General features: G+C 39.2%; 2 protein-coding genes across 4 annotated transcripts in view; one reads left to right on the top strand and one right to left on the bottom strand.

The window, feature by feature from the left end:
* Nucleotides 1-10,714, bottom strand: part of tmem151ba (transmembrane protein 151Ba) — a 17,271-nt gene extending 6,557 nt beyond the window's left edge. The window contains exons 1-2 of one of the 3 annotated variants that reach the window (XR_001661432.1): nt 10,139-10,714; nt 3,994-5,504 (exon numbers count right to left, since the gene is read on the bottom strand). Coding sequence is in view for 2 of the 3 variants with exons in the window: in XM_007545591.2 (XP_007545653.1) it covers nt 4,062-5,504; nt 10,139-10,222 (1,527 nt within the window). In the remaining variant the exon portion in view is untranslated. Of the gene's footprint in view, nt 1-3,510; nt 5,505-10,138 lie in introns of those variants that run through there. The other 2 variants (XM_007545591.2, XM_016668592.1) reach the window with 2 other exon arrangements.
* A 3,805-nt stretch (nt 10,715-14,519) lies between these two features.
* On the top strand, nt 14,520-23,923 carry nfkbie (nuclear factor of kappa light polypeptide gene enhancer in B-cells inhibitor, epsilon). The gene is made up of 6 exons (XM_007545579.2): nt 14,520-15,364; nt 18,118-18,220; nt 20,241-20,451; nt 21,074-21,162; nt 21,807-22,055; nt 23,128-23,923. Exons 1-6 carry the CDS (start codon nt 15,048-15,050, stop codon nt 23,188-23,190), a joined length of 1,032 nt encoding a protein of 343 aa, XP_007545641.1. The 5' UTR covers nt 14,520-15,047; the 3' UTR covers nt 23,191-23,923.
* The last annotated feature ends 910 nt before the right edge of the window (nt 23,924-24,833 follow it).

Raw genomic sequence — 24,833 nt, 5'->3', positions numbered from 1 at the left:
TATATATATATATATATGCAAAGCTACAAAAATATGTCCATCTACAAAAAAACTGAAAACTAACTCTGTAGAGCATCCCTGCAGTGAAACATGGTGGTGGCAGAATCATGATGTGGCGTCTTTGTCAGACTTGAGGGGAAGGATAATAACAAAGGTGTTATGAAATAATATCGAGTCACCCTCTCCTCGTCACAATACAGATAAAAACAAAATAGATTTAGTGAGCATTTTCATTTATTGACATTTTTATCCAGTTTTGAACAGATATTTGGTATTTAGTCCTCATGTAACAGCAAGGCAGCTTTGTGGTGATACTGAAATACACAAAAACGTTTTCACTCAACATTTTCAACAGGTAGTAAAGCAAGTAGTGCGATTCATGACAATAAATAAACATAAATCATATTAACCTTGCAAAAAACAAACAAAATCAAAGGTAAAAAAAATATATAACCTCAGTGACTCTTAGACAAAAAGACTGTGCTGTATGTGTTCAAGTGTGAATGCACCATCCTCTGCCGCCGTTTCAAACATGGCAGCTTACGTAGCTAAAAGAGTGCATTCAAGTGATTCATAAGTGTGGCTAAGAGGAACAAAAACTACTCAGAAGATTAATTAAAGTTCACATGAAGTTGGTATCAGCTGTGTTGCATTAAGGATAGAATAGCTTGTCACCATTAAACACCTGGATGTCAAAGCTTTTCCTGCTGCTATGGCCTCAATGTTTCTGTGTGTGAGAGAAACATTCAGCTACAAGAACAGTCATTATTCTCAGCTCTATCTTATTTACAGTACAAAGCCTCTCTGCCCTACATACACAAATTTATACAGATATAAAAAGATGAGCCCCAAAGCATTCTGGACAGAAACAGTACAATCTATTGCTACAAACTAATATGCTTGCCAGACACAATAAAGGGTTTAGTGCTTTGCATGACAAAATCTTTTATTCTAACACAGGAAAGCTATTGGGCTTTCAGGCTGGCTTATACGCCAAGCAGTTTTTTTTTCTGTCACATTTAATGTAAACATTGCACCCGTAAACAAATCTCCTCAAATATTTATGTATTTATTTATTCATTTATTTATTCATTTATTTATTTATTTGTTTATTTTACAAATGACCATAATCAGACATTGAGACCATGACGGTTTGCTGACTGATAATAATTTAGAGAATGGGATTGGATGATTTCTGTAGTGGTCATCAAATTTAATTGGTTTTAGCCTAATTCATGCTGAGACATGACCCAACCCTTCACCACTCAGACATTTCTGTTGGAAATTAAAATAAGATTAATCTGCATCAGATATTTTTATTTTGCATTACCTGAAGGTGGCAACTTGGAACAATTACATAGATGGCATGCTGTGACCCTTTAAATGTGGGATATTTAGGTTTTACATTCCCAATGATTGCTCCTATAAAAATATACCCTAATTACATTAAATGCTAACAACTAGCTGTTATTTAAGCCAATAAAAATGTATTTCTTTCCCTTTTAAATGTCCTAGAGCTAAATAAGAAAGTTCACAAAGTCTGTACAGTCTCTCTGTTAGCCACAATGTTGTTATGTATATGACAGTCATATTGGCTATTGAAAGGCCTACCTTTGACTTATGGAGTTTCAATTTAGACTTCAGGGGATGTTTGATTTGATTCGTCCAACTTGGAACTAGAAAAACGCAACTTCTGCATACCAGCGACTCACTCGCCTCACAAGGAAAAGAGAAAGAAATGACAGCAGGAATGTTGTTGCAAGCAAACTCATTGTCTCACACTATCCTGAGGTTGGCGGGACTTGCATATGTGCTATTAATACATTTGAGGTTTGACAGAATCTTTAATCCACCCTCAGTTCTTATTTTTAATGTATTTTAGGTATTGCTATTAAGCTAGTTCCAAACATAACACCCCAAGTGGAATACAGTCAGTGACAGATTGAGCGCAGACAAATACCGTTCATGGATTAGTACGTGATGAGAAGGACAGTGTCACTGATAGCAAACTGATTTAAATGAATAAGAACCCCCTTGGTATCCAAAGTTGTTGACAAACTAAAAATATCCTTTTGATATTTTACTATTTTTGTGCATTACAACTCACAGCTACCGAAGAAGGATAAACGAGGCAAACTACAAAACCCTTTACACTCAATGTCGATGAAAACCTTTAGCAAATGCTATCTTATTCATTATATGTTACATTTAGGAAGGAAATCTTCACATTAGAGACCTGTGCTCTTAGTTTGCACTTATCTACGTCTATGCTATATCCTATATGTTCTGGTTATACTTTAGGGATAAAAGGAAGTACTTCTAAGTCTTGTTTTCGGGTAATCCTGTCATCTTATTGAATGTGTTACTAACAGTGTCAAGTCCAGGCCTGTTTATACAGTTACATGACAAGCTTTCTGGATGCCTCTCTGATGTGCATCAGCAGCAACGCAGAGCTGGCAAAGCAATATCTGCGTTACATTATCTTGAAAGTCATTTTTGATTTATTTATTGTCTTATGAAAAACACCAGAAAGAGCGTTTGACTCGACTTGTAGGAGGATGCCATTTTCAACGGCGATGACATCAGAAGACCGACGTCTCCGTGACATACCACATGCGGTTCTTCTGTAGTTTTATTGGGAAGAGGCTGAGATGAGATGGTTCAGATTGTGAAAGTGGATGTTTCTCGGAAATGGTTGATGTTAGGCACTTAAACGAAGAGGTAGCCTGAGTGGGACTGTCAAATGTGAAATAAAGAAAGACACAGTTTGAAATGTTGATTCTGTTTAGAGTTCTCATGTCCTTCATCCACTAAATTATTCATCTTCCTCCTGTTCTATATTTGGCATGGAAGGGAGTATAATGTCATTGCAAACATGCTGATTTCCGTTCACTAGATGCTTTATCTCTACCAGACACTTTAATGTTTTTTTATTTCTGTGCTGACCTTGAATGAATATGTCCATGATTTGAGTTTCCTACATACTTTTATTTTGATTTTCTATGTAGGCTTGACTGATGAGTTCATCAGAGGTACTTTTATGAGGAAACTGCTGAGTCTCATTCATGTCTGTATTTTCCCTCGTGAGTCACATGACTCATGCAATGTGTATGTCTCTATTAATATCTCAGTGTGTTTGTTGTTTCACTTGCGCATCAGTAACATATTGCAAATTTTTCACTTCTTATCAAACTCCTAATTTGTCAGAATTGAAGAAACGTTACCAAGACACTCATTCACCAATGTGACATTTCAAAGTAGGGTGTGACTTCTCTTGGTATTTCCAAGTTGGTAGTCCCTTGATAGACAGCTGAGAACTGCTTGGTTTGAAATGGTTATCTGTGCCAAACTTATCAGAATCATTATTTGTAAAGGTCTGAACAAATCTTGTTACAACCTGTAGGTGGATGTTATGGTAAAGACATACAGACTGCTGAGGAGGTATTCATATCACTTGAACGCTTCACTTTTTTTTTTTTACATTGCAAACTGCAAACTTCAGTGTTTTTATTGGGATTTTTTGCTGTAGACCAAGACAAATTGGTGCATAATTTTGAAGTGGAAGGAAAATGATAAATTGTTTGAATTTTTTTTCTACAAATAAAGTATGAAAAGTGTGGTGTGCAAGGACCCAGTCCTCCTAAGTGAATGCTATAACTACAGCTAAGTCATTTGGGAATACCTCTCTGCCAGCTTTGCAAACTTAGCGACTGACATTTTTGCTCATTCACAGTCAGACTGAATAGTTAGTGTTGGCGAACATAAATCTTCTAGTCTTGCCAAAGTTTCTCAATGGGATTTAATACATTTTCATTCAGTTTTGGATGTACATTTACTACTCTTATGATGAATTGAAGAGTGCTTTATGTGACGCTCAAAGTTTGGGACCTAATCCTACATTAAAATTCTCCACAACGTTTTTTTCATAATGTGTCCAAAATGTGAAAAAGCGTAAGTACCTAAATACTCACAAAGCATTGTAAATGTACACACCCTCACAAGCCAGGGCTAAAGATGTTTCTCAGCCTCAGTTTGTGTCATCACATTGGGCTAGCTGTGGGTCAAAGGGACGTCTCCACACAGGAGCCATTCCTGTGCAAAGAGCGATGGTCGTGACTGAGGCATCCTTCGTTGCGATGCACAATGAGCACAGGAAAGCACAGAGCGTCCTGATAGGCCGGAGGGTTCTCCTCATTAGTCTGCTGACCTGACAGACAGCGAGTGCTCTCGGTGGGACAGGACTGCTCATTCAGGCTCCCGCTGCTCCTCCACAGGCAGCTCCGCCTGGACCCATACAGCCGGCCCAGAGAGAAGCGGCTGGCGCTGAAGGGGATGCGGGGGCTCGCTGTGTTGCAAATGCTCAGGGCGCTGCGGGAGAAGATGGAGGAGCTGCTGATGGCGCGGTGGCAGCGTTCACAATTCTGCCTGTAGCTGCCGTACCGCCCACTTGTGGAGTAGCTGTTGCAGCTCCCAGAAAGCTGGGCTAGATCCATCAGGACTGCCTCCGAGTAGCTGGGCACTAGCTGCTGGTTGGAGCGAATGTGCCACTCTAGCTCCGTGCTGTCGATGGTGTTGACCCGTGGGATGTGTTGGCAATACGGACGCTCCTCGGATGGCGTTGCTGGCACATAGTCAAAGCCGAACAGCTTCTCCACGTGGTAATGCACGCAGGCTGTGCGGTACTCCGTCAGCACCCGCAATGGCCAAGAGAGAGTGAACGCAGCTGCCACCCAGAAAGCAGAGTTGGAAGCATACCAGGGAGGATGGTTCAGGTCAGAAAAGGCAATCATGTGCTCCTTAAAGTCCACATTCTTTAAGTGCATCCCCTCACGGGCCTCCATGTAATCATCCAGGCCCTCGTTTTCTGTAAAGAAGCGAGCCCGCTGTGTCAGGTAGGTGTTTTCTGACTCCACGTTGGCAAAGCTAAAGCACTTCGTGAACCTCAGCCTGCTAATTGGGAATCCCTCCAAACCTAGCAGCTGCTTCGAGATATCCTTAACGCCACAGTTCCCAAAGTCAAACTCTGTCTCAGCCACATGCGTGTTCACTCTCTCGTGGTAAACCTGCGTGGTGGTGTATGCGTCTCCATTGCGGTAGCGCGTCACCTGTCGTGTCCTCCTGACATAGTGGTAGCTGATGGCCTTCCACCAGATGCAGGGCGTGGCCTGCTGCATTCGTTGTATGCGCTCGGCCACACTGTCCACATCCACCTTGTACAGCAGGTCGTTCCGGGCGTAGCAATGCCAGCACTCTACAAGGTAGACCACATAGAGCATGACCAGGAAAGCCAGGGGGATGTAGATGTAACCATTGGAGCAGGGACTGTCGTGATACATCATGGACTTCCCCTTGTAAGCGCTGTCGAAGGAGAGACGCGTGACCTTGGTCACCTGGCACCAGGCTATCACTCCTACGCAGCCATGCATCAACAGGGACAGCAGAAGGCATTTCCAGTGAGACTCCTGGCACAAAGACTTGGTCAGAGACTGTTTCTGAGGATGCTGCTGCAAGAAAAGAAGGGCAAACAGAAGTCAGCAGTAATAGTAAAAATGACCTGTTATGCTTCCTTAAAGAGGTTAGGGTAGGTCTGCGGTCTACACAAAACATGTTCATTACATTTCTTGCACTCCATTTTGAGCCCCTTTCAGAATGAGTTGTTTTAGAGCCTCTTGTCACTTTAAATCCAAATAAGCTGCTGCGGGCCACGCCCACCAGCTCAATTTGAAAGTGGCTGCAAACAGATGCGCAATTATACACATCTGTATGAAAAGCAGAAGTAGAGCAGCAGCAAGTGGTTTCTAGATGGTAAGTGAACAAACCACTTGTTTTTCTTTTATAGCAGCCTTTGTACAACGCATACAGCTGTAAAATCAGCTGGCCAAACGTCCTGGACCTCCACCTGGGTTGCTAGGTGACCGGCTGGGCTTTGCTGGGGTTGCTAGATAACGCACTGGGTTTCTCTGAGGTTGCTAGGTGTTGGGTGCCTGCTGATTTGTAAAGGTACATTCTGGAAGTTTTTGAAATGGCTCATTTCCCAGACACCAAAAAACATTGACTTACTGCTAAAAAAAAAAAAATAGCAAAAAGCTGTGTGGTTTTTTAAGCACTTGGTCAGTTTATAAAAGCAGTAGAAACATCAAGATTGTACAAAACTTGATTTTTCTTTGTTTTTGTTTTTTTATAAATACAACAAATATAACAAGACTTGACATGAACTAACATGTAAATACAAAAGTTAAAGGTAGGGGCTCATGCAACTAAAATATTTATACAAATTCTCTGCTTCATAAGTGCTTTTGCATAGTTTATGCATGAGTTGTATCAACCTGCCTGATGTTTTGAACTGTGCAAGCCAAGAAACAATTACCTGATTCACACATTGGCAATGGAAACACTTCTGACAAGTCTAAAATCTTATTATCAGCAGCTGTCACTTCTATCAGTTTACATACATTTGGTAAAAGAGTAGGCGTCCAAGTTTGTCCTTCACTGCTCAGCATTTTTATCCATTTGTTCTGGTCCAATCAACTGAGATACTGTCTCACATTTTGCTAAAAAAAAAACATGGCAGTGCAGCAACATGTTGCAGGGATGTCATGCATTAGCAAAGCTTTAATTTGGAAGCTATTAGCAGACATATGTGAAGTAAACTGTGTTTTTCTATGTTTTTGCATACTAACAAAATAGCAATACATAAATAAAAAAAAATATATGACTGTAATAATCAGTTGTTTTGTGAGTTGCAGCAGAAATAACCGCTTGTTTTTCTTTTTTTAATAAAAGAAATTAGATCATGTTTAATTTAAATATCTTTGTAAACACTATCATGCAGTGAAACCACTTTTATTAAAGGTTATAATACAGTAATAATCTCTTACCAGTCCTTGCCTACACAAAAGTAAGATTTATGTCACAACAATCAAAGCAACTACTGCAGTTGTGCAGGTTTTTCTGTAGGTCTTGGTGAAAATTACCATAAAAACAGCAAAACCAGAACAATATTGTTTTGTTTTTGTTATTTTAGCATGAACCGTGTCTCATATAAGCCTGCTTTGATCTGCGATGGGTTGACTGGTTGAAATCTGGCCATTTTAGATGATGGGAACAGTGTCCAAAAACACTCAAAATAATATCTAGATTAATATTTTTGTTATAGCAGTCTTTTTATTAAAGTGAAAAAAATATAAATATTTATTATATGTTGTATGCCAAATCCACCTTGAGTGTTTGCTGCTGAATAGCTCTATTGTAGTCTTGGGATTTAGGTATGAGGACTGAAATAACTAAGACAGAAAGCTGAATGTGTTCATTTTCATCCAATTCTGGGTTGATTTGCCTATAAAAGTTTTAGATTATTAACCAGCTAAAACGCCTAAAGGAATCCATTTTAAATTTTCCTTTAGACGCTCAGATTTTAATTTAAAACGTCTTTATGTTTTAAATAGTCCATTATAATGTGGATTTTACAAGATTGAAAGAAAAGTAGCGCTGCAGGTTATTCACTAACAGGATATCTTCATCTGTTATTTCACCTCAGACCTATACTGCAGAAAAAGCTATTCAGATATAAATATAATAAATGTTAAAAAGGTTTCACCTACATGTATTTTACATGAATTCTTCAAGGCACATGTGATTTTGTAAAATAACTTTCAAGGAGAAAGACTGGGTTTTTATTTATTCTTTACTTTGAGATTAAGTTACTGCAGTAAAGTACGTAATAACTGTTCTTACAATGCAGAGAAATAGTTAGTTAGCCAGCAGTGCCAATATTAGGGCTCAACTATAAAGCCAAACATTTATTTGACTCCTGCAGCATGAAGCCGATGGCATCATTTATCACCCCAGAGAAAAGCGGGTCCCAACGGCAGCATTAACAGCTAATCTAAAGAGCTACTGAGATTCAAAAGCCTCAGGAAGGACAGACGCTAGCAAAATAATTTACGTTGGACTTGTTAAATCAGATTGTGACTAATACTTTTGCACTCTCCATGTTTTATGCATTAGTTTCATAATGAATCCGACATATTGGTTCTGTGCTCTCTGAGTGACAGACAAACATAAATAATAGATGTTTCCTCCCCACCCTGGTCACATGATCCCCAAGTGTCTTGCCAACCTATAAGGCAACATCCCGCAGGGTGAAGGGGATAAACAGTGAAACTCCCTACTGAGAAAAACCAGTTGCAGGAAGACTATTTACTCAACAGAACCCTGCTCTTACTCCACTCACAATAATCAATACAACATGACATACTTTTAGGCTCATGTTACATTTTACAAGCTCTGTTCAAACACCACAGGCAATGATGTTTATGTGTACTTTATTCGGGAGTGTAAGAAATTTGGAAATAAATGCACTTGTGTGCAGTAAAAGATTGTTTTCTAAGTGAAACTGATCAGGCTTGATGTAAAAGGAACATTACACAGAAATTTTAGTTGCAACAAATGAGATGCCAATTAAATATCCACAGCCTGAAAACATGAAAGAGCTGGTCATTAGAGCCGATAGCGGCGAAGGAAAGGAAGTGACTCAGCACTATAAACACTGTAAGGCAGACATTTCTGTTACAATAATAAAGGAAAATCCCTGCATTTAGTAAATAACACCAAACTGCTACACAAGAATGCCTCAAAGAATTAAACGGGTTGAACTCACTACAGATTTCAGAAGCATTTGCCCTCCTGATCAACATTTACGTCATACTGGTTTTCTGTCCATGCATTTCATTCAAGTGTCTGGACGACTCAGAATATCATCAACAATGTGTTTATTTCCAAAATCCAGTTCAAAAATAGATTCACTGTGAGGTCTGTCTCAGGTTGGTTGGTTGGTTAATCAGTCACGGTGATAAAAATCATTATTTAGTGTGGGCAGGTGTCAAGACCTGCTGGAAAAACAAACCACCGTCTCTTTAACACTTTTCAGCGGAGGGACGTGTGAACTGTTCTAAAATGTCCAAGTAGACTTCTGCGCTGACTCTGGGTTTGGTAAAACGCAGAGGGACCAACAGCAGCAGATGACATGGATTCTTCAACAATCAATGAAAGGAAACTTCACACTTGATTTCAAGCACCTTGGGTTACGTTTCTCTCCACTCTGCCTCCAGACTCTGGGACCTTGATTTCCAACTAAAATGCTAAAATTGGCTTTTATATGTCATATCTGGTTCAGAAGTAGATTAACACAATAAATCCAACACTGGTATTCCATGTGCTGGATACTTCAGTGTGTGTTAGCTGTTGCAACTTTTTTTTTGGTAACTACACTTTTTCCTTCCACTAAACTTTCTATTAATCTGCAACATCCTGTGAGTAACCGGCTTCTCTAAATATTATAATAATATTTGTAATAATACATGAATCTCCTTTTTTTAAGGATTGTCCATTTTTTTGGTCATTGATTAGCCCTTGGATTCATTCTACAATCAAATATAAAGAAAACATACATAGATGGAAAACTTACATTTTTAATTTTCTTGTGTATCTCACCAGCTTACAGTATACTCTTCAAAAGCCTCCACAGTTTGAGATGATACCTTATGTGCTCAGTTCAAATCAGTCCAGCAGTCTTCTTGAGTGGAAAAAAAAACCCTTCATTGTGCCTTTAAATAAATGTCTCACACACTCAGAGATACTTTTTCTTGACATAATAAGAACAGCTAGGTTACATAAAAAGCCTCTTGTGTAATGGATGTGTAACTTATCCAGCAGTCTGCAAGAAAGACGTGATATTATACCTTATAAAAAGTGCAGCAGCCAACTCATCAATGACAAGTTTAATTACATGCAAACGTGTGTAATTGCGTGTTTTTATAGTGAAGAAATCAAATATTTCCCTGCCAGAGTATATTTTGCTCTTGTGTGGCCCTTTCTTTGTTTTCCTTCTTTTCACACCTTTGATTGCCTGTTGGGATCCACTTCAGGATCCCCAATGAGGCTCATTTTGAAAGATGCACAGCAATGTCCTTTGTACAGTCACTGACTCCAATTAAACCCTAATCAGGTTGTTTTCATTAGCCTGCAGAGACCTATCATGGTAGCCTATTAACGAAATCAGTCAAACCGATTAAAGGCTGTATTCATTTATTCCTCCCATTGATCTGGAGTGATCTAAACGCTGCGAACAGCTTCTTACCTCCTCTCTGGGACTGGCCGCTGCCTCCTCTTGGACCGTGGTTGTGCTGCTCTCACTGGCCTCTGGAGCCGATGCTGGGGACATGATGACAGCGACACAAAAGCCGGAGCATGGATCTCCCGGTGGGATGGGTCTTTTCCAACGCAGGGCGACACATAAATACCCGGAGAACCCCCTCCGCACGTCATCTAACCCGTCCCAGTCCGTCCGGAACCAGAGGACAAGGGCTGGGGAGATGCCGCATCCCCTGCCTCTGTTTTTCCTTCTTTCTTTCCTTCTTTCAGATGGGACGCGTTCCGCTTTATTGAAAAGGAGCCCAATCAAAAGGCTGAGCAGTCCGCTGCAGGAAAAACAGTGCGAGGAAAGGGCAAACGCGGCATGCAGTCAGCTTCTCTCCGTTGCTGACGGTGAAGCCACAGTGAAAGTGTGATGCAGGACAAAGAGGCGAGACGGTGGGACACGTGTGAGCAGCCAGCCCGACAGCACAACGTAAATAATACACGAAGGAGCGCGGAGAGGCGCTGCTGCACAGGGAACCACCCTCTCTCTGCACACCACCGAAGACACGCACTGGCTGAGAGGTAGAGATAACAACCTTGTAGGCTTAAAGATTAAACCCAGTAGTGTATTTTTATTTATTTATTTATTTTATTTTTTTTTTTTGCACTAACAAAATGTGCACTGACAAAAACACACAAAGCTGGGTTATGACATGTTGACTTCTCCAGCAGGATCACTAGTTACACTGTTTTAAAAAGTGCACTGAAAGAAATAAATCACATATTTTCTTTTGCATATTTTAGTTGATGACGTCACAAGAGGAAGAGAAATACAGCAACTCTTGACAGATTTCTACAAAGATTCTGAATTAATACGTTTGCAAATGAGTTGCAAGAGGTTATTAAACAGTACCTGACATGAAAAGTTTTACAAGTAATGCATTCAAAACCATAAAAAAAATAAAAAAATAAAAAAATTCTTATCCAACATCTACAATCTAAATTGTAGTCACAAAAGTTGCTTACTGGCAACAACAATTCATTACCTTTTTGTAAATAAAATAAAAGTTAAAGCTAAAATGTATCTACAACAGCAGTTGAACAATCTTAAATCTTCAGGATGGTGTTAAAAATGCAGAGTCATTTATAATTGCGTCAATTATAAATGATAATTGACGCAAACTGGTGTTCTCATTGCTGGAAAATGCTGAAAAACCGAGAATGAAACTTAACATAACATGTGGTTGACTGCGGCGTAGAGTAGTTGTTTTGTAATCCAAAAGCTGTGGGTTTGATTATACTCACCTCCTGCCACATGTTGATGTTCCACTGGGCAAAAACACAAGCTTTGCTGTATGAGTCTCTCTGTTTCTACTAGGAGGAGGCTGAGAAATCTAATAGAAAACAAGCACAAATAACGTAAACAGGGAGTGAAAATCCCAAAAATAAATTAGAAGCGGCAAATTATTTCATTATTTCATTATTGGCTGGTGATGTTGTAATGCAAATTAAAATTTTATTTTTTGCTAAACATATACAGTAACATGGTATACACAAAATGTCCACGTTAGATTTGTTGATAATCCAGCACTTTCACTGTGAGAATGCTGCTTACATCAAAATTAAAGAACGGTTGCATTTATTGCAACAGTATGGGGGAGAAAAAAAACAAACACTTTTTTCTCTATTTTTTATAAACATAGTATTTTATACTCCTGAAATGACAACAGTTTTAGCCACATTTATTTTAGTTTTTGTACACTTCACATAAAACATGCCAGAAAAAAAAATCTGTTTCTCTGAACTACTTTGACTCTTATTCTAAAAAAAAAATCTTTATGTACTTTGATTAAAAACATTGCCAACTAGTATTATCTCCCCATTCTTTACAGCTTACACAAAAAACTGAATTATCCATATAAAACCACTGCAGCTTGAGCTGAAAAAAAATCATATTTCTGTTGGTTTTATGTAACACCGTGACAATAAAGACACCATAATCTGTTTTTGCCGTGTGAGAAGGAGGAAAAACGATGACAACAAGGAGATTAAGCACATATGAAAAAAATATTTTCTTCCTTCTGTTTACATAAAAATCCTTTCACCACAGTCATCCACGGCACACAACCCCGTTTCTTTCGCAACACCCACAGTTTGGACATTGGACCGGACGGCTGACACAAGGTGGAGCAAGTAAACATGACAGTGGATGACATGAAAGTAGTTGGCAGCTCCTGAGTAATAAAAATGTTCCTCTAGCATTTTCCGGCAGTCAGATTGTTTTATGGACTGCATTTATGGTTAATCTGGTCCTCTGAGAGCAGAGCAGCAGCTGTGGAAGTGGGCCCTCTAAAGGTCGAGCCACAGCAGCAAAAAGGAAAAGAGCAAAATGAGATAGGCTACAATTCGCTTAGTGTTTGTGGTGTCAAATATCACAGTGCTCTGACATGAAACATTTATTAGTTCCTCCATGCAAATTTGCACAGAAACATGATGTACATTTCACTACACGATCCAGTTAAATTAACAAGTTCATGGCAAAATTACCACATTGTTGATTTGCAAATTTGTCCAATACAACATGGTGATATTTATATTGAAATGCTCAGTTTTACATTGAAATGCTCAGTTTTTGCTTGTTTGTAGAAAGCAACTTTGCCTCTAATGGAAAGTGTATCTGTGGCTTTGCAGCAACCAGTGACAGCCAAAGAGCTACTTCCTGTTTTCTGCTTTTAAAAATAAAACACATTTCCATAAAGATGTGTTATAATTACACTGCATCAAAACTGAGCTTCAGGAATTACATTTATTTAGTCTAAACCGGAACATCACTAGGAGTTTGGTCAGCAATTTTCATGGAGTAAATGCGAGTGTGTTTTCACATTATTTGTCTTTCCTGCAGCCTTATTGAGGATATTTCTTACACTCTTTGCCACATTTTAAGAATATGATTTTAGATGTTCCTCCACTGGGAGGTGTATTACTCTGTTTAGTAACTTTTGTTAAAACATTTGAATACCAGAGGTGGTGGCGCCTGACTTGGCCACCAGAATTAAACAGCAAAAGCAAACTGGTTTTCTCCTGAGAAAATGTGCCCTTCCAGTGTCAGTACCAGCAAATAGTCGCATATTCCAGCTTACAAATTATAGCTCTACAGTAAACAAACAACAAAAGACTGCCCTTTAGTGATCATGGCATCCTTTCATATCATGCAGGTTCAGTTCATGATATGAATTATAGGCAGCGCCGAGGCAGGCTTTGGAAACAGAATGCTAAAACTATCATTTTATTTACCTAAACACATTTTTCTAATGCTTTTATACACATGCTATCAATGGAGAGTAGATGCACCCATGCACTGAGTCGGTGCCCCCTGTTTGCTGCTCAGAATAGAACTATCACGATGTGTTTGCTGTCAACCACACTGCCCACGTTGGGTGAGACTTAGTTATCCTGTGACACTTTTTCTTCTTTTAGCTTAGGTGTTTGAGCGAAACCTTTACCTATGCCCATCTGAATCAAGATACTAAATTGCTACATATGTTAAAATCTGCAAATAGGCCTATTTGAGATGTAAAAAAAGAAAATATCAAAATGTGTATAACTGCCTGTTTTAAACATCAAATATGCTTCAATGTACATTATTGTGCACAGTGCACCAATGGAATTATTATGTACAGTCTTCCTTCGTGCCACTCTTGTCCATCAGCTACAGCTGATCAAAAATAAGAAGGGCTCCTGAATTGGTTACTTTGCAAATGCCAGCCAATAGTGTGTCAAGTAGCATTGCTCCTACCTTTACAATTTGCATTTTGTTTAAAATATTTTAGTTTGCACAAAACAATTTGTGAAAATACACGAGTCAGTAGTGATCCATCACTCTAAAAATTTTCTGAGAGGCCACTGGTTAAGCTCTACAAGTAAATATGCAAATAGATGGGGGTCAGCTGTATTTATAAACTATAACACAAAAACAAACTATATTAGGCTAATTTACCTCAACAAAAAAAGAATAACATTCCAAGTTAGAGATCTGATCTAAAACCTCTTGTATGTCCAGCTGAAATTTGTTGGAATTTGTTGCAATTTGTACAAGTCCCTGTCTCTCAGAACAATAAAACATGGTCCCACTGTCTCTTGAATTGATTGAAAACAAAAGTCACATTTCCCTGTTGCTTGTTTAGTAGCTGTGTCTCGTTATTGTTTTATTCTATATGATCTCTAGAGCGGCAGACAGGAAGTAGACTGAACTGCTACTGAAAACACCTGTTACTTGATACCCTTCATAGTTGAAAGCTTCAACTCTCCCAGCTTTAATTTTGAAATTCGTTTGCATTTCCGCCTTGAGAACGTTGGCTGCTGCTTTCTTTTCCGTGCGCGCGCGCCTGCTTGTTGTAGCTGTGTGCGCACGCGCGCGAGTGTTAGACGGAGTGTTTATTGCCGCACGCGCACTGGGGATTCCCCCGGTTGACAAAAACAGCTCTTCCAATCCTCGCCTTTCATTGCTCATATGCTCTCCGCCTCGAGCTCACGCTGTTACCGGATATCTAGTCGGCAACAGAGCCGTTTCACCACTCTTCGCTTGTGTGTGTGTTTTGTTTTTTTTTAAACCCGTTTTCGTCGCGTTAGGAGTAACGTGTCATGGTTTAATACTTTTTATTTTTATTTTACAAAAGCAAACAATCTCTTAGTTTTGAGGGTTTGTTACTGCAAGGGGAAGTACTTTATATCGGTTAGTGGAATGAGACTTAGCGGCTCGTTTCTCTGTTCTTATAAAGGAGCGGAGGTAGCCTGTCAGGGTTTCACCACCGAGCAGCCAGCGGCTACAACACCCGCTAGAAAACTGTAAATCATCCGGGAAGGAAGGCGGCTGTAGCGGGGGAAACCCAGGGAGGCCACCAGCGTTCACCATGTCGAGCGACGGTTGTGGCAAAGAGGACCTGCAAGAGGACATCCGCATGGACTCGGGCATTGAGTCTTATATCTCCATAGTAACTTCAGAGGAGCCCCGGGAACCGACCAGCGATTCCATCGGGCCGAGGGACAAGTTTTCCACCGGGGAGGAGCGCCTGGACTCAGCCTACACGTCCTCATCTATCACGGTGGAGAGCCTGTCGGACATCGTAGAGGGTTGCACTATCTCCAGCGCCGAGGATGTGCAAGCAAAGATGCCTGAACTTTCTAAACAAGAGAATTTACTCACAACTATTACAGAAGATGGAGACACGTAGGTTTTCTTTCCTTTTACAATCAATATCTCCACTTTCGGTAGAAGTACTCTTAAAATTGTCAAATTAGAATGTATTTATCTAAAATAAGCCAGTTACTAATAGTAAAATCACTCTTTATATCTTGAGAAATGCAGTTTTGACTATGCATTGCAAATATTTTCTTATGTTAAAAAAAAACAGTCACTGACTTCTTACATTTTTTTTTCACTTAGAACTAATTTATTCTAATTTGCATTTTTTTTTTTTGCTGGAGGAAAAAGTCCCTATAAAACTAGAATATCAGAGTAGATGCTTTTATTTCATCTGAGAACCTGAAACACCCATATAAGGGCAAGTGGCATTTCTTTCATTACTGTGAATCTAAAGGCTTGGTTTTCCCATGATAACTGGTGCTGAAGGGGATTTCAAAGTGTTAACATGGAGGCTTTTATTGAACTTTGTCCATGTCATGAATGTGGACAGTCTGCTGGGAGGCGTCAGTCAGAAAACAGAAGTGAAACAGATAGGCCTGGACTTCCCCTGCATCACAGACAGAGCACATGTTGCAGAGGTCGCTGAAATCTTGCTTTAGATTAGAGAAAACTTGTTTGACAGGACAGGACAGTATCTATATGCATGTGATTTTTTTTTCCCCCTCATAAATCACATTTTAACTTTCTTTTTGTGTATTTTTAACCAGAGCATTTTTCTTTAAAGAAAGAAAAAATAAATTTCGACAGAGCAGCGTTTTTTTTAAGTTCTCAGTTTGACTTGGTGAAACCTCACCTCTTTTGCACCAAATCTAGACACCTCAACCTCCATATATAGCCTCAGTAGACCTTCTAATGTGTGAACCACTCATCCGGTGTCACCTTTGCCACTCAGGTGTGTTTCGACTACAAATGACAGACTTTGTCAAAAGAGTCCTGCAACCAATGCAGCCCAGTGAGTGATGCAGTCGCAGAATTGCGGAAACTGTTGTTGTGTCTCTGACCTCTTTTGATTTCCGTTTGCTGATTGCCAGAGCCATATGGTTTCATTCTCGCACCCTAACTATAGATACCTGCTGGGAACAGCGAAAAACACCTGAATCGCACCACACTGGGCTATTTACACTGATGGAGAAGCATGCAAACTCTAGTTTTCCGCTGTGGGATTCTTTAAGGTCTTATTCATTCAAGACTTACCCAAACCAGGAAGTCCCTTTCATGCCAATTTGCTAATAGGGCTCTATTTGAGACACATTGACTTGTCTGCAAACATTTGAATGAGTCTGTTCATTCAAAGGTGCTTCCAGATAATCTCAAATTTATCTGTCAGCATTAATGTTTTATTGCAAATGTGCAAGAACAGGTTTGGAAACATTTAATTTTCCAGGGTAACTTTTAATTTGTTTTCAGAGTTTTGCTTTCACATTCGTGTATTTTCCCCAAAATTATCCAGCAACTTTCCATAATAATCTCAAAAAAAATATATATTTTTAATAGTATTTGTTAGATTATTGTAATTCACTTCAAGACAAAAGTAAATAAACCTCAGCCTGTACTAGCTAAAATTTAGCATCTCTGCTTAAAAACAGAAAAATCAGAGTAAAAAAATAACTTTTGCTTGTTTCAAAAGATGTTTTGTAACCAATTACACAAAGCTGGATGTGTTAAAGTGGTCTTATTGGAAAAATATTGAATATCAAAGTGCATTAGAACACGCACCATATAGAGTGATTAGCTTTATTAAAGGTTTGAACACTTTGCAAAGTTTTAAGAAATATCTTGAATTGTATAACAAACTAAGCTATATTTTTTTACTGTTTCATAAAATACTTTTTCATTCAACTTGGAATAAATGCACTAGTAGCATGTGTTAAATGTAAAATAAACATATAATTGTTAATTTTCTGAACATTTTCTCTCTGATTATATTTTTTGCAATTTGTGGAACAGGATTAGTGCTTTAGTTTAGTGTCTTCTTTACGTCTCACCACGTTGTCTGACGGGTAACTTGAGAAAGCTGACATTTTTGCGTGCCTCTCTCAGCGCAGAAAGCTGAATGAGAAGTCTGTGCAGCGACATACTGTGGGAACTTTTGATCCCACTCTGTCTGCCTCTGAATCGGAGTCTGACTTCTGACATTTAGTCTGAAGCGAGAACTGTCAGACTTTGACATCACACTGCGGTAACACTTCATCTCAGAGCGCAATGTTTTGGTGGCTCTGAATTAGTGTGCGCTTTCTTGAATTTGCACTCTTGCACACGTAAAACGTGGAGGTCAGGCCTCCCTCTGAAAATGCTGAGATGTTTCTCTGGCGAGGCCCTCGTTGTGTTGTTCTCGGTCGATCTAAATTAAGCACCAAAGCGCTGTTCCATTTCCTGCTTTGTGCTTGCATTTGTTTGCTACAACTTCCCACGCAGGCCTTGAGGTTAGAGTGCTTTTGCTTTGTTTTGCCGTTCAAGTTGACGGAAACATTTCCCAAAGTCATACCGTAGTCTTACAGGTTGAAATCACTATCCTCCTTTTGCAGTATCGACCTGATGCGAGATGTTCTTGAGAATTTTCTCTATGTTGCACAACATCCCAATCACTCAGTTTTGCCATACGGCCCACTAAATGTTACTCTCTTGAGATGAGTACTGAGGAAAATTGTGATGCAACATTTTGTTGAAGTGCTGACTTTTTGTCTACCCACTTGATGTTACAGCGAAATATTGCTCAATGTGACATTTTTCTTTTCAACATAAATGCAAATATGTTCGTCTTTGTGTCTCTCCTTTAGACTCCTGCACCTAGCCATCATCCATGAGGATATATTCATCTCTCAAGAGTTGATACAGCTGTTCCCAAAAGAAGCCCTGGACATCCAGAACAATTTATATCAGGTTGGTTGATCAGCAAATGGCAGCTTCCGCTAGGAATTTTCTCCCCAGTGTTGCTTCCTCATTTCCAGTACCTTGAATGCAGAAGCAGAGGTAATATTTATATCCGTGTACTTCCAGAGAAGTTTTCTTCCTCCTTACGCGTAGCCTGTCCCCTCTCGGGAACGTCACTGTGGGTGGCTCCAGCGTTAGCTCATAAGGGACTTCGAATGGAAACTCCCCTCCTCTACCTTGTGTAGAAATAGAACCGCAGGGAGCTGGTTGGAGTGTATCCTTGTGTGGATGTGGGTGGAGGAATTGTTCCAGGCCTTCAGGAAGTGGGATCTAGAGCCTCAAACGTGGAGCAAGCTGACAGGGGCTGTCAGTTGGAAACATTTGAAAATAAAGAGTCAGCACTTCATACTTTGACTCAGTTTGCACTGCACTCCTCAGTTGCATAATTTCCTCTCAACAGTCATTATAAGAGAGAAAAATTACGTTCGAGTCGGCATGCAGAGATCCAGCCACGTACAAAAGGTTTTGTTTTTGAAGTTTATGCGTACTTAAGGTTTTCTGCAAATTCTGTGTAAATTCAAAGGAATCAGGCTCATCATTTACTGCATTTGCTTTAACCTCAGTGGGCCAGAAAGCTGCACAGCAGGAATTCTTGTTTGATTTGGAATGAATGCTAGACTCTCACTTTCTCAGCTAGAACTGCTTCTTCTTCTTTTTTTTTTTTTTTTTGCGGTTGTCTTTGATGAGGTGTGTAAACAGGTACAGGCCTGCTCTCTGTCGTTGGTTAAAGGCATTCTTTTGAAATCTTGGTAGCAGACACACTCAAGTTGTTTAAATTGGGTTGTTAGAAATCAACAGACTTGATATTTGAGAAGATGTAACCAGGAAATATTCTGTTTTTGTTCTTTGTGGATGAAAAAAAAAATAAAATAGAGACACCCCACACAAATGCTGATTTCCTAACTTTTTCTAAGCGCTATATCGTAAAAAACAATATAAGGATAGCATTGGAAAAAGTTTTTTCTACCGTTTCATGCTTTAGTTATTTTTTATTAGGAACAGAGAACATGTTGTATGCATGGGAGAGTAGTTGCTGCACAGGGTTTTATTACTTTAAAACAAAGAACAGCGTGTTACTGCCATCTCAATATGTGTACTGCTGAAAACTTTGAGATTCCCAAAAGACTGCTAACAGTACCAAACCCACCATGCTTTAAAATACGATAAAAGCTCAAAAGAATTAAACAGAATTCCCTGCACTGCTTCTAACCTTCCTGTTATTTGCTGAAAGTCTTGCTCTCTCCCTCTCTCAAGCAGCCACAAAAGTGTCTTTACTGTTGGCTATGATCAGAGTTGGGCAGTAACTAGTTGCATTTTCTTGTAACTTTTTGAAAAATAATTACTTGTGTAATTATATTTAATGCATTGCACATTTTGCCTTTACTTCAGTATTTTGTCTTGAAGTATTTCTACTCTTATTTGAGTAAAATTTCTGGATGCTCTACCCACTGTGAGTAGCTTCCCTGAATAAAGAACAAGCTTGTTTTAGCTAAAAAAAAAAAATCACCTATTGTGTTAAGTTTTCTTTTGAAAGAAATGAAATTGTAAAACAGTTTCTTTTGCCTAATTTCATTTTGTAATTATTGTTTACATGAACTATTTTGATTTTTAAAAAACAAAATTTCCTCATAACATAATATTTTTGTCTGAAAATGTAAATTTTACATTTCAAATTATTGATGATTTGATCAGTTACTCAATACTTGAGTAGCGTTTTTACCAAATACTTTTATTCTCTTACTTGAGTAATTTCTTAGACAGCTACTTTTTACTTTTACTTGAGTAAAAATATGTTGAAGTAGAACTAGTCTTGTGTAAAAAATTTTGGCCACTCTGCCCACCTCTGGCTATGGTGCATTCACTGATCAAAGTTAATATCTTGTAGCATCTCTAATAAATCTAATGTGTTAGATTTATTACACATAAGGATGTGTTTTTAACTCCATCCTTGTTTGCTGGTGATGTTCAGAGCCCGCTGCACCTGGCCACCTACCTGAACCTGAAGCACGTGGTGACGATGCTGATGAAGAAGGGGGCCAGCCTGGAGCTGCAGGACCAGGACGGGAACACGCCGCTCCACGTGGCGTGCCAGCACGGGCAGCTAGAGTGTGTAACAGAAATGACCAGAGACCTTCCTCCGAGCTCGCTGGCACCAGTTCTACAGACCCAGAACTGGAGAGGTAAGACTCTTGTGCTGTAAATGTGTAAATGCTTTTGTGGGTGTAAAATGGAGACAAAAGTAGTGATGGGCAATATGGACTCAGAATTTTATTGTGATATTTTGTGGTACTGTTTTGTTGATGATAAAGATAAAGATTTGTTACTTATTTTTTTAGGTAACTCTATGGCTTTCCCTGCATCGCACAGCATTCATAGCACCACAAACATAAATATTGTTCTTGAGAAACATTCAGTTTTTCTCTTAAATTGGGATTTGTATCACACAGTAACTCCATTTTTTTTTCTTTTTTTTTTCTTTTTATTGATGCTCTCGTGGAACAGAGAAACAGAACGATCACACTGAGTTTTTTTTTTATTTACCATTTTCATGATAAGCAATAAGATAAATGCCAACCCCTAGACAAAAGCTGTTATCATGTCTCCTTCTCTAAAAACTGCATGTTTTGTGTTTTTAATGGGGACTGGATCAAATATGGAAGTAGCTTCAAAACATTTTAACGCAATATTTTAAACGCGTAATCAATCCAAGATAAAACCAGTTAATTTTCTTGTTGGTCGTCACTTATGGTTGTTTTACGCTTCATACTGAATGCTTTAAATGAGTGGGTTTCCTCCTTGCAGGTCTTACCTGTCTTCACCTGTCAGCGCTGAACAAGCAGCATCATATCATGAAGCTCCTGATGAAAAAAAAAGCAGATCTTAACATCCAGGTTAGTCTGCGAATTTGTGATGCAACTTGTGGTGTTTTTCTGCAATTCAGTGTTTGAAGTTGGGTTGAAACTAACAAATTATTAATTAGTGCTCGTCCACCTGCAGGAAACTGTCACCAAATCCTCCCTGATGTTTGCAGATATTGTACATAAACAGTAAACTGGGTGACAAAATGGTTTTTACAGCCGCATAAAAAACTGTGAATTCTCCTGATAATATTTGTCCCATTTGTCGGCTTCCCCTGCCTTGTTTACTGCGTGTTCGCGTACTTTGTGTTCCCGTTTATAAATCTGCTGCACCTGTCCGATGTTGATAGTGATACGAGCTGAGCTCAGGGCTTCCTGCAGAATTCAGGGAGACATAATTAGATTTGAGATATGATTAGGCTGGCCGCCTGCCGCTCTTAACTTTCTATTGATGGAAGGGAACATGGCTGTTGATCTTAGAACTACCACAGACATTCCTCTCGGTTTAAATCACCGTCCCAATATGCCGCTCTGTCTCACATTCAGAAACTAACTAAAACTGTTACATAAGCTGTAATTTCTAGACTCGCCCTTCTTAATTTCAAGCAAAAACATTTGAAGCTTTTCACGTTTTTAACAACTGTTTTGATTTGGTTTGCTAATTTCACCCCACGCAGGAGGGAACTGCCGGCAAAACGGCTCTCCACCTCGCCGTCGAGCTGCACGACATGACGTCGGTGAAGCTGCTGCTTAAGGAGGGGGCCAACGTGGACGCTCCCATGTTTAACGGCTGCACGCCGCTGCACCTCGCCGTAGGCAGGCAAGACGCGCAAATCGCCGACCTCCTCTGCCAGTTCGGCGCCGACAAAATGCTTCGAAACATGGAAGACGAGACGGCGCTGGATCTGGCCGACGGAAACAACGATGTAAGCAGCTGGTGCTGACTGTTTTTGGGAATGTTAAAAGTAATAGGAACCAGAATTTAAAGTTTAGGCTTCGTTTTTGCAACATATATGTCAGAGAGTTGTCTGAAAACACTCACCAGGTGACAGGAAGACTTTTTTGGGGGATTCAATCTCGTGGTTAAAATACCCAAAAACAAGTTGTGTTAAATTAAACCTTTTAATTTGATGGAGGGAAATCATTTTATTGACAGTCCTATCAATTCTTATAAAATAAATGTAACCCGATTGTTTTTTTCAATTGAACTTTTCTTTCTTTAAATCATCACAAATCTTTTCATTGTTTTGTGAAAAGAATTGGTTGGAAATGTCTACAGGTATTTAAATCAGCTATTTGTAGATTTCTTTTTTTATTAGTGGCAATAAAAATTGTGGAGGGTGCTGCACATCTCTGAATCTGGTGCAGTTTTTGCATGGTAACTCTGAAGCCCCAAGATGTTTTATTACTAAACGAAAAATATTCCTCTTAAGTCCCAGGATCTTTGTACTTGCAGTTTGTAAAATTCCCAGGTTACTTTTTAATTCTTTTTTTGTTCGCATATTTGTTTTTATTCAACAGTTTAATTCTCTTTATCTTTAAATATGAAAGCCTCAGCCACTTTATCAAAGCAGTTTTTATATGTCATGTTAAGTTACCTCATCTTGGGTTTTTTGGATATTGCACAACTTTTCTAAGCCTTCAAATTGACAGAAGACAGAAGAAATGAGTGAGCTGGTTTGCAGAGAAGCTTCCAAGCAAACGTGAAAACAAAGTCGGAGTCATAAAAACTACACAGAGTGTCAAGAAAAATAAAGAGTCCCACAGATATCTGATCCCAGCATCGCGTGGATCTGGGATTACGAGAAGAGGCCGATTACACAGGCGGCTGAAATGTATACACACTCTAAAACATTTTAGCACCTTTATGTACTGAAGATTTAGTACTTCTGTGTTTTTACTTTTTTGTCCAAAACTACATGTCTTTTGGGAGAGAAAAAGAAACGTGTTTAATCTCAGTTGAGGTTATTTTGAAACTTATTTCTGTTTTTCTTCCAGATTCTGGCGCTGTTTCCATTTGATGACATCCAGATCTTGGGAAAGTCGGTGAAGTCGTTTTGAACACTGCCAGATGATGGAGTGTAGCACACACCTGGAGCCTGAATGCAGCTGGAACTTTTTGATTTAAATAATTAAAGTTTGTTTTTTAACTAAGTTGTTTATAAAATAGTGGCTTTATACGTAGTTGACTCTAATATCTAGTGAGAAATGTGCACCATATTAATCTGCTCTTCTGATGGGAAATGGAGCGATTCCGCTTTAACTGAACGCTGATTTACAAAAACAGGATCAGGATGTGTTGTTCTCGACTTCGAAATGTGCCCCGATGCAAGTGCCAAACTATCGATGCAGGTGCCCCCAAAGATGCTACCTCTTCTACAAATGGAAATTGTTTTAGCTGCATTCATTTTAGAGACAGTCTGTGCAAATGAAATGATGAAAGCATGGCCTTTCATGTTTGGTTTAGAGAATGCATTCTTAAGCAGATGATATTTTGGTTCCTTTTAAATTGAAAAAATGTACATTTCTGCAAACTAATCGCACCCCTACTTATTACAACAAACTGATAGCCAGTATAAAAAAATGTAATATATTAAAAATAAAACGCAGCTTAATGTTTCTTTTTTCTTCTTTTTTTTAAGGTTTGCTGCTTTGTGTTGTAGGACAATGTATCTATTTATCTCTTATCTCTTTGTCTACAAAAAGCTGCAGATGTTCCTTTGCATGTAATTACACTGGCCTCTCTTGCTGCAACGAGCAGTTCATTTATTTTGTAATAAAAGTTAAAACAACATTTGCACGTGTGTGTTCTTTTTCTGGGAAAAGGAAGTTTTGATTCTCATTAATGTGTTTTGGCACTGCTTTTGTTGGTGCACACCCTAACCCGAATTAGCTGCTCTGCGGTGGAAAGTCCAGGTTTGCTCAAGTATCCTTAAAACTGATTCAGGCATGCACGCAAGAGCCTGTGTGAAGAATAGAGTGGAGATGATTTAAAGACCAAAGCTCACTTTAAGCTATACAAAACATGCACTTTAGGTCAACTTTTATGATTGTACTCAGTTTGCACGGTTTACCCTCATGACAAAGTTCTTTTTTCGTTTCCTGTCACCTGCCCCTGCAAGGTGTAACTTTTGTTTTACAGTAAGTGTCTTCTTCCTTATTGCATTTACAATACAATGAACACAGGGCGGTTGGAAATTCCACCCGCCTGGATCTCATTTGTAAACACGCTGGCAGCAAAACTGGTTCACGTGGAGGGCTTTTTGATACAAAGACTCTTGCATGTGATAATACCCAGGTAACCTGTGTTGTAAGCAGGCTTGTGTGCAGAAATTCTGGTAAATTCGGAGCAGTGCAAAAATGATTATACTTGTGTAAGCAGCTGGAACACGGTGTTATGCAACTGTACCTACTTCCCTATTCAACTGTGACCTGGGAAACTCTAAAGCTATTAGTGTTTTGTGTCTCTGTTGGTCATTCTGGTACAGACCTGCAGGAAAGAGGCTCTAAGCATTGTGCGGGTTTCTATAGAAAGCATAGCAAAAAAACAAAAATCTAGCTTTACTCAGAAGTTCAGTGATAGGTATTTTCTCAAACCTACATAAAAGAAGAACCACAGACAACGTATGAGTTTTCAACCAAACTTCTGCAGAAGGAGAAGACACAGCGAACAGCTTCTCCAAGCCGATCTCCATGTGTTCCGA

This window comes from Poecilia formosa, unplaced genomic scaffold, assembly GCF_000485575.1.
Source record: "Poecilia formosa unplaced genomic scaffold, Poecilia_formosa-5.1.2 Scaffold1, whole genome shotgun sequence".
Lineage (NCBI taxonomy): Eukaryota > Metazoa > Chordata > Actinopteri > Cyprinodontiformes > Poeciliidae > Poecilia > Poecilia formosa.
The sequence above is the reverse complement of the archived record's forward strand: the minus strand, read 5'-3'. Positions and strand labels throughout refer to the sequence as shown.

What these genes read in the sequence shown, in the direction of transcription:
- nfkbie (XM_007545579.2), top strand. Translation starts at nt 15,048, where the DNA reads ATGTCGAGCGACGGTTGTGGCAAAGAGGACCTGCAAGAGGACATCCGC. An exon ending in TCCAGAACAATTTATATCAG is followed by an intron (nt 18,221 to 20,240) that starts GTTGGTTGATCA and finishes GGTGATGTTCAG; the next exon opens with AGCCCGCTGCACCTGGCCAC. An exon ending in ACAGACCCAGAACTGGAGAG is followed by an intron (nt 20,452 to 21,073) that starts GTAAGACTCTTG and finishes TCCTCCTTGCAG; the next exon opens with GTCTTACCTGTCTTCACCTG.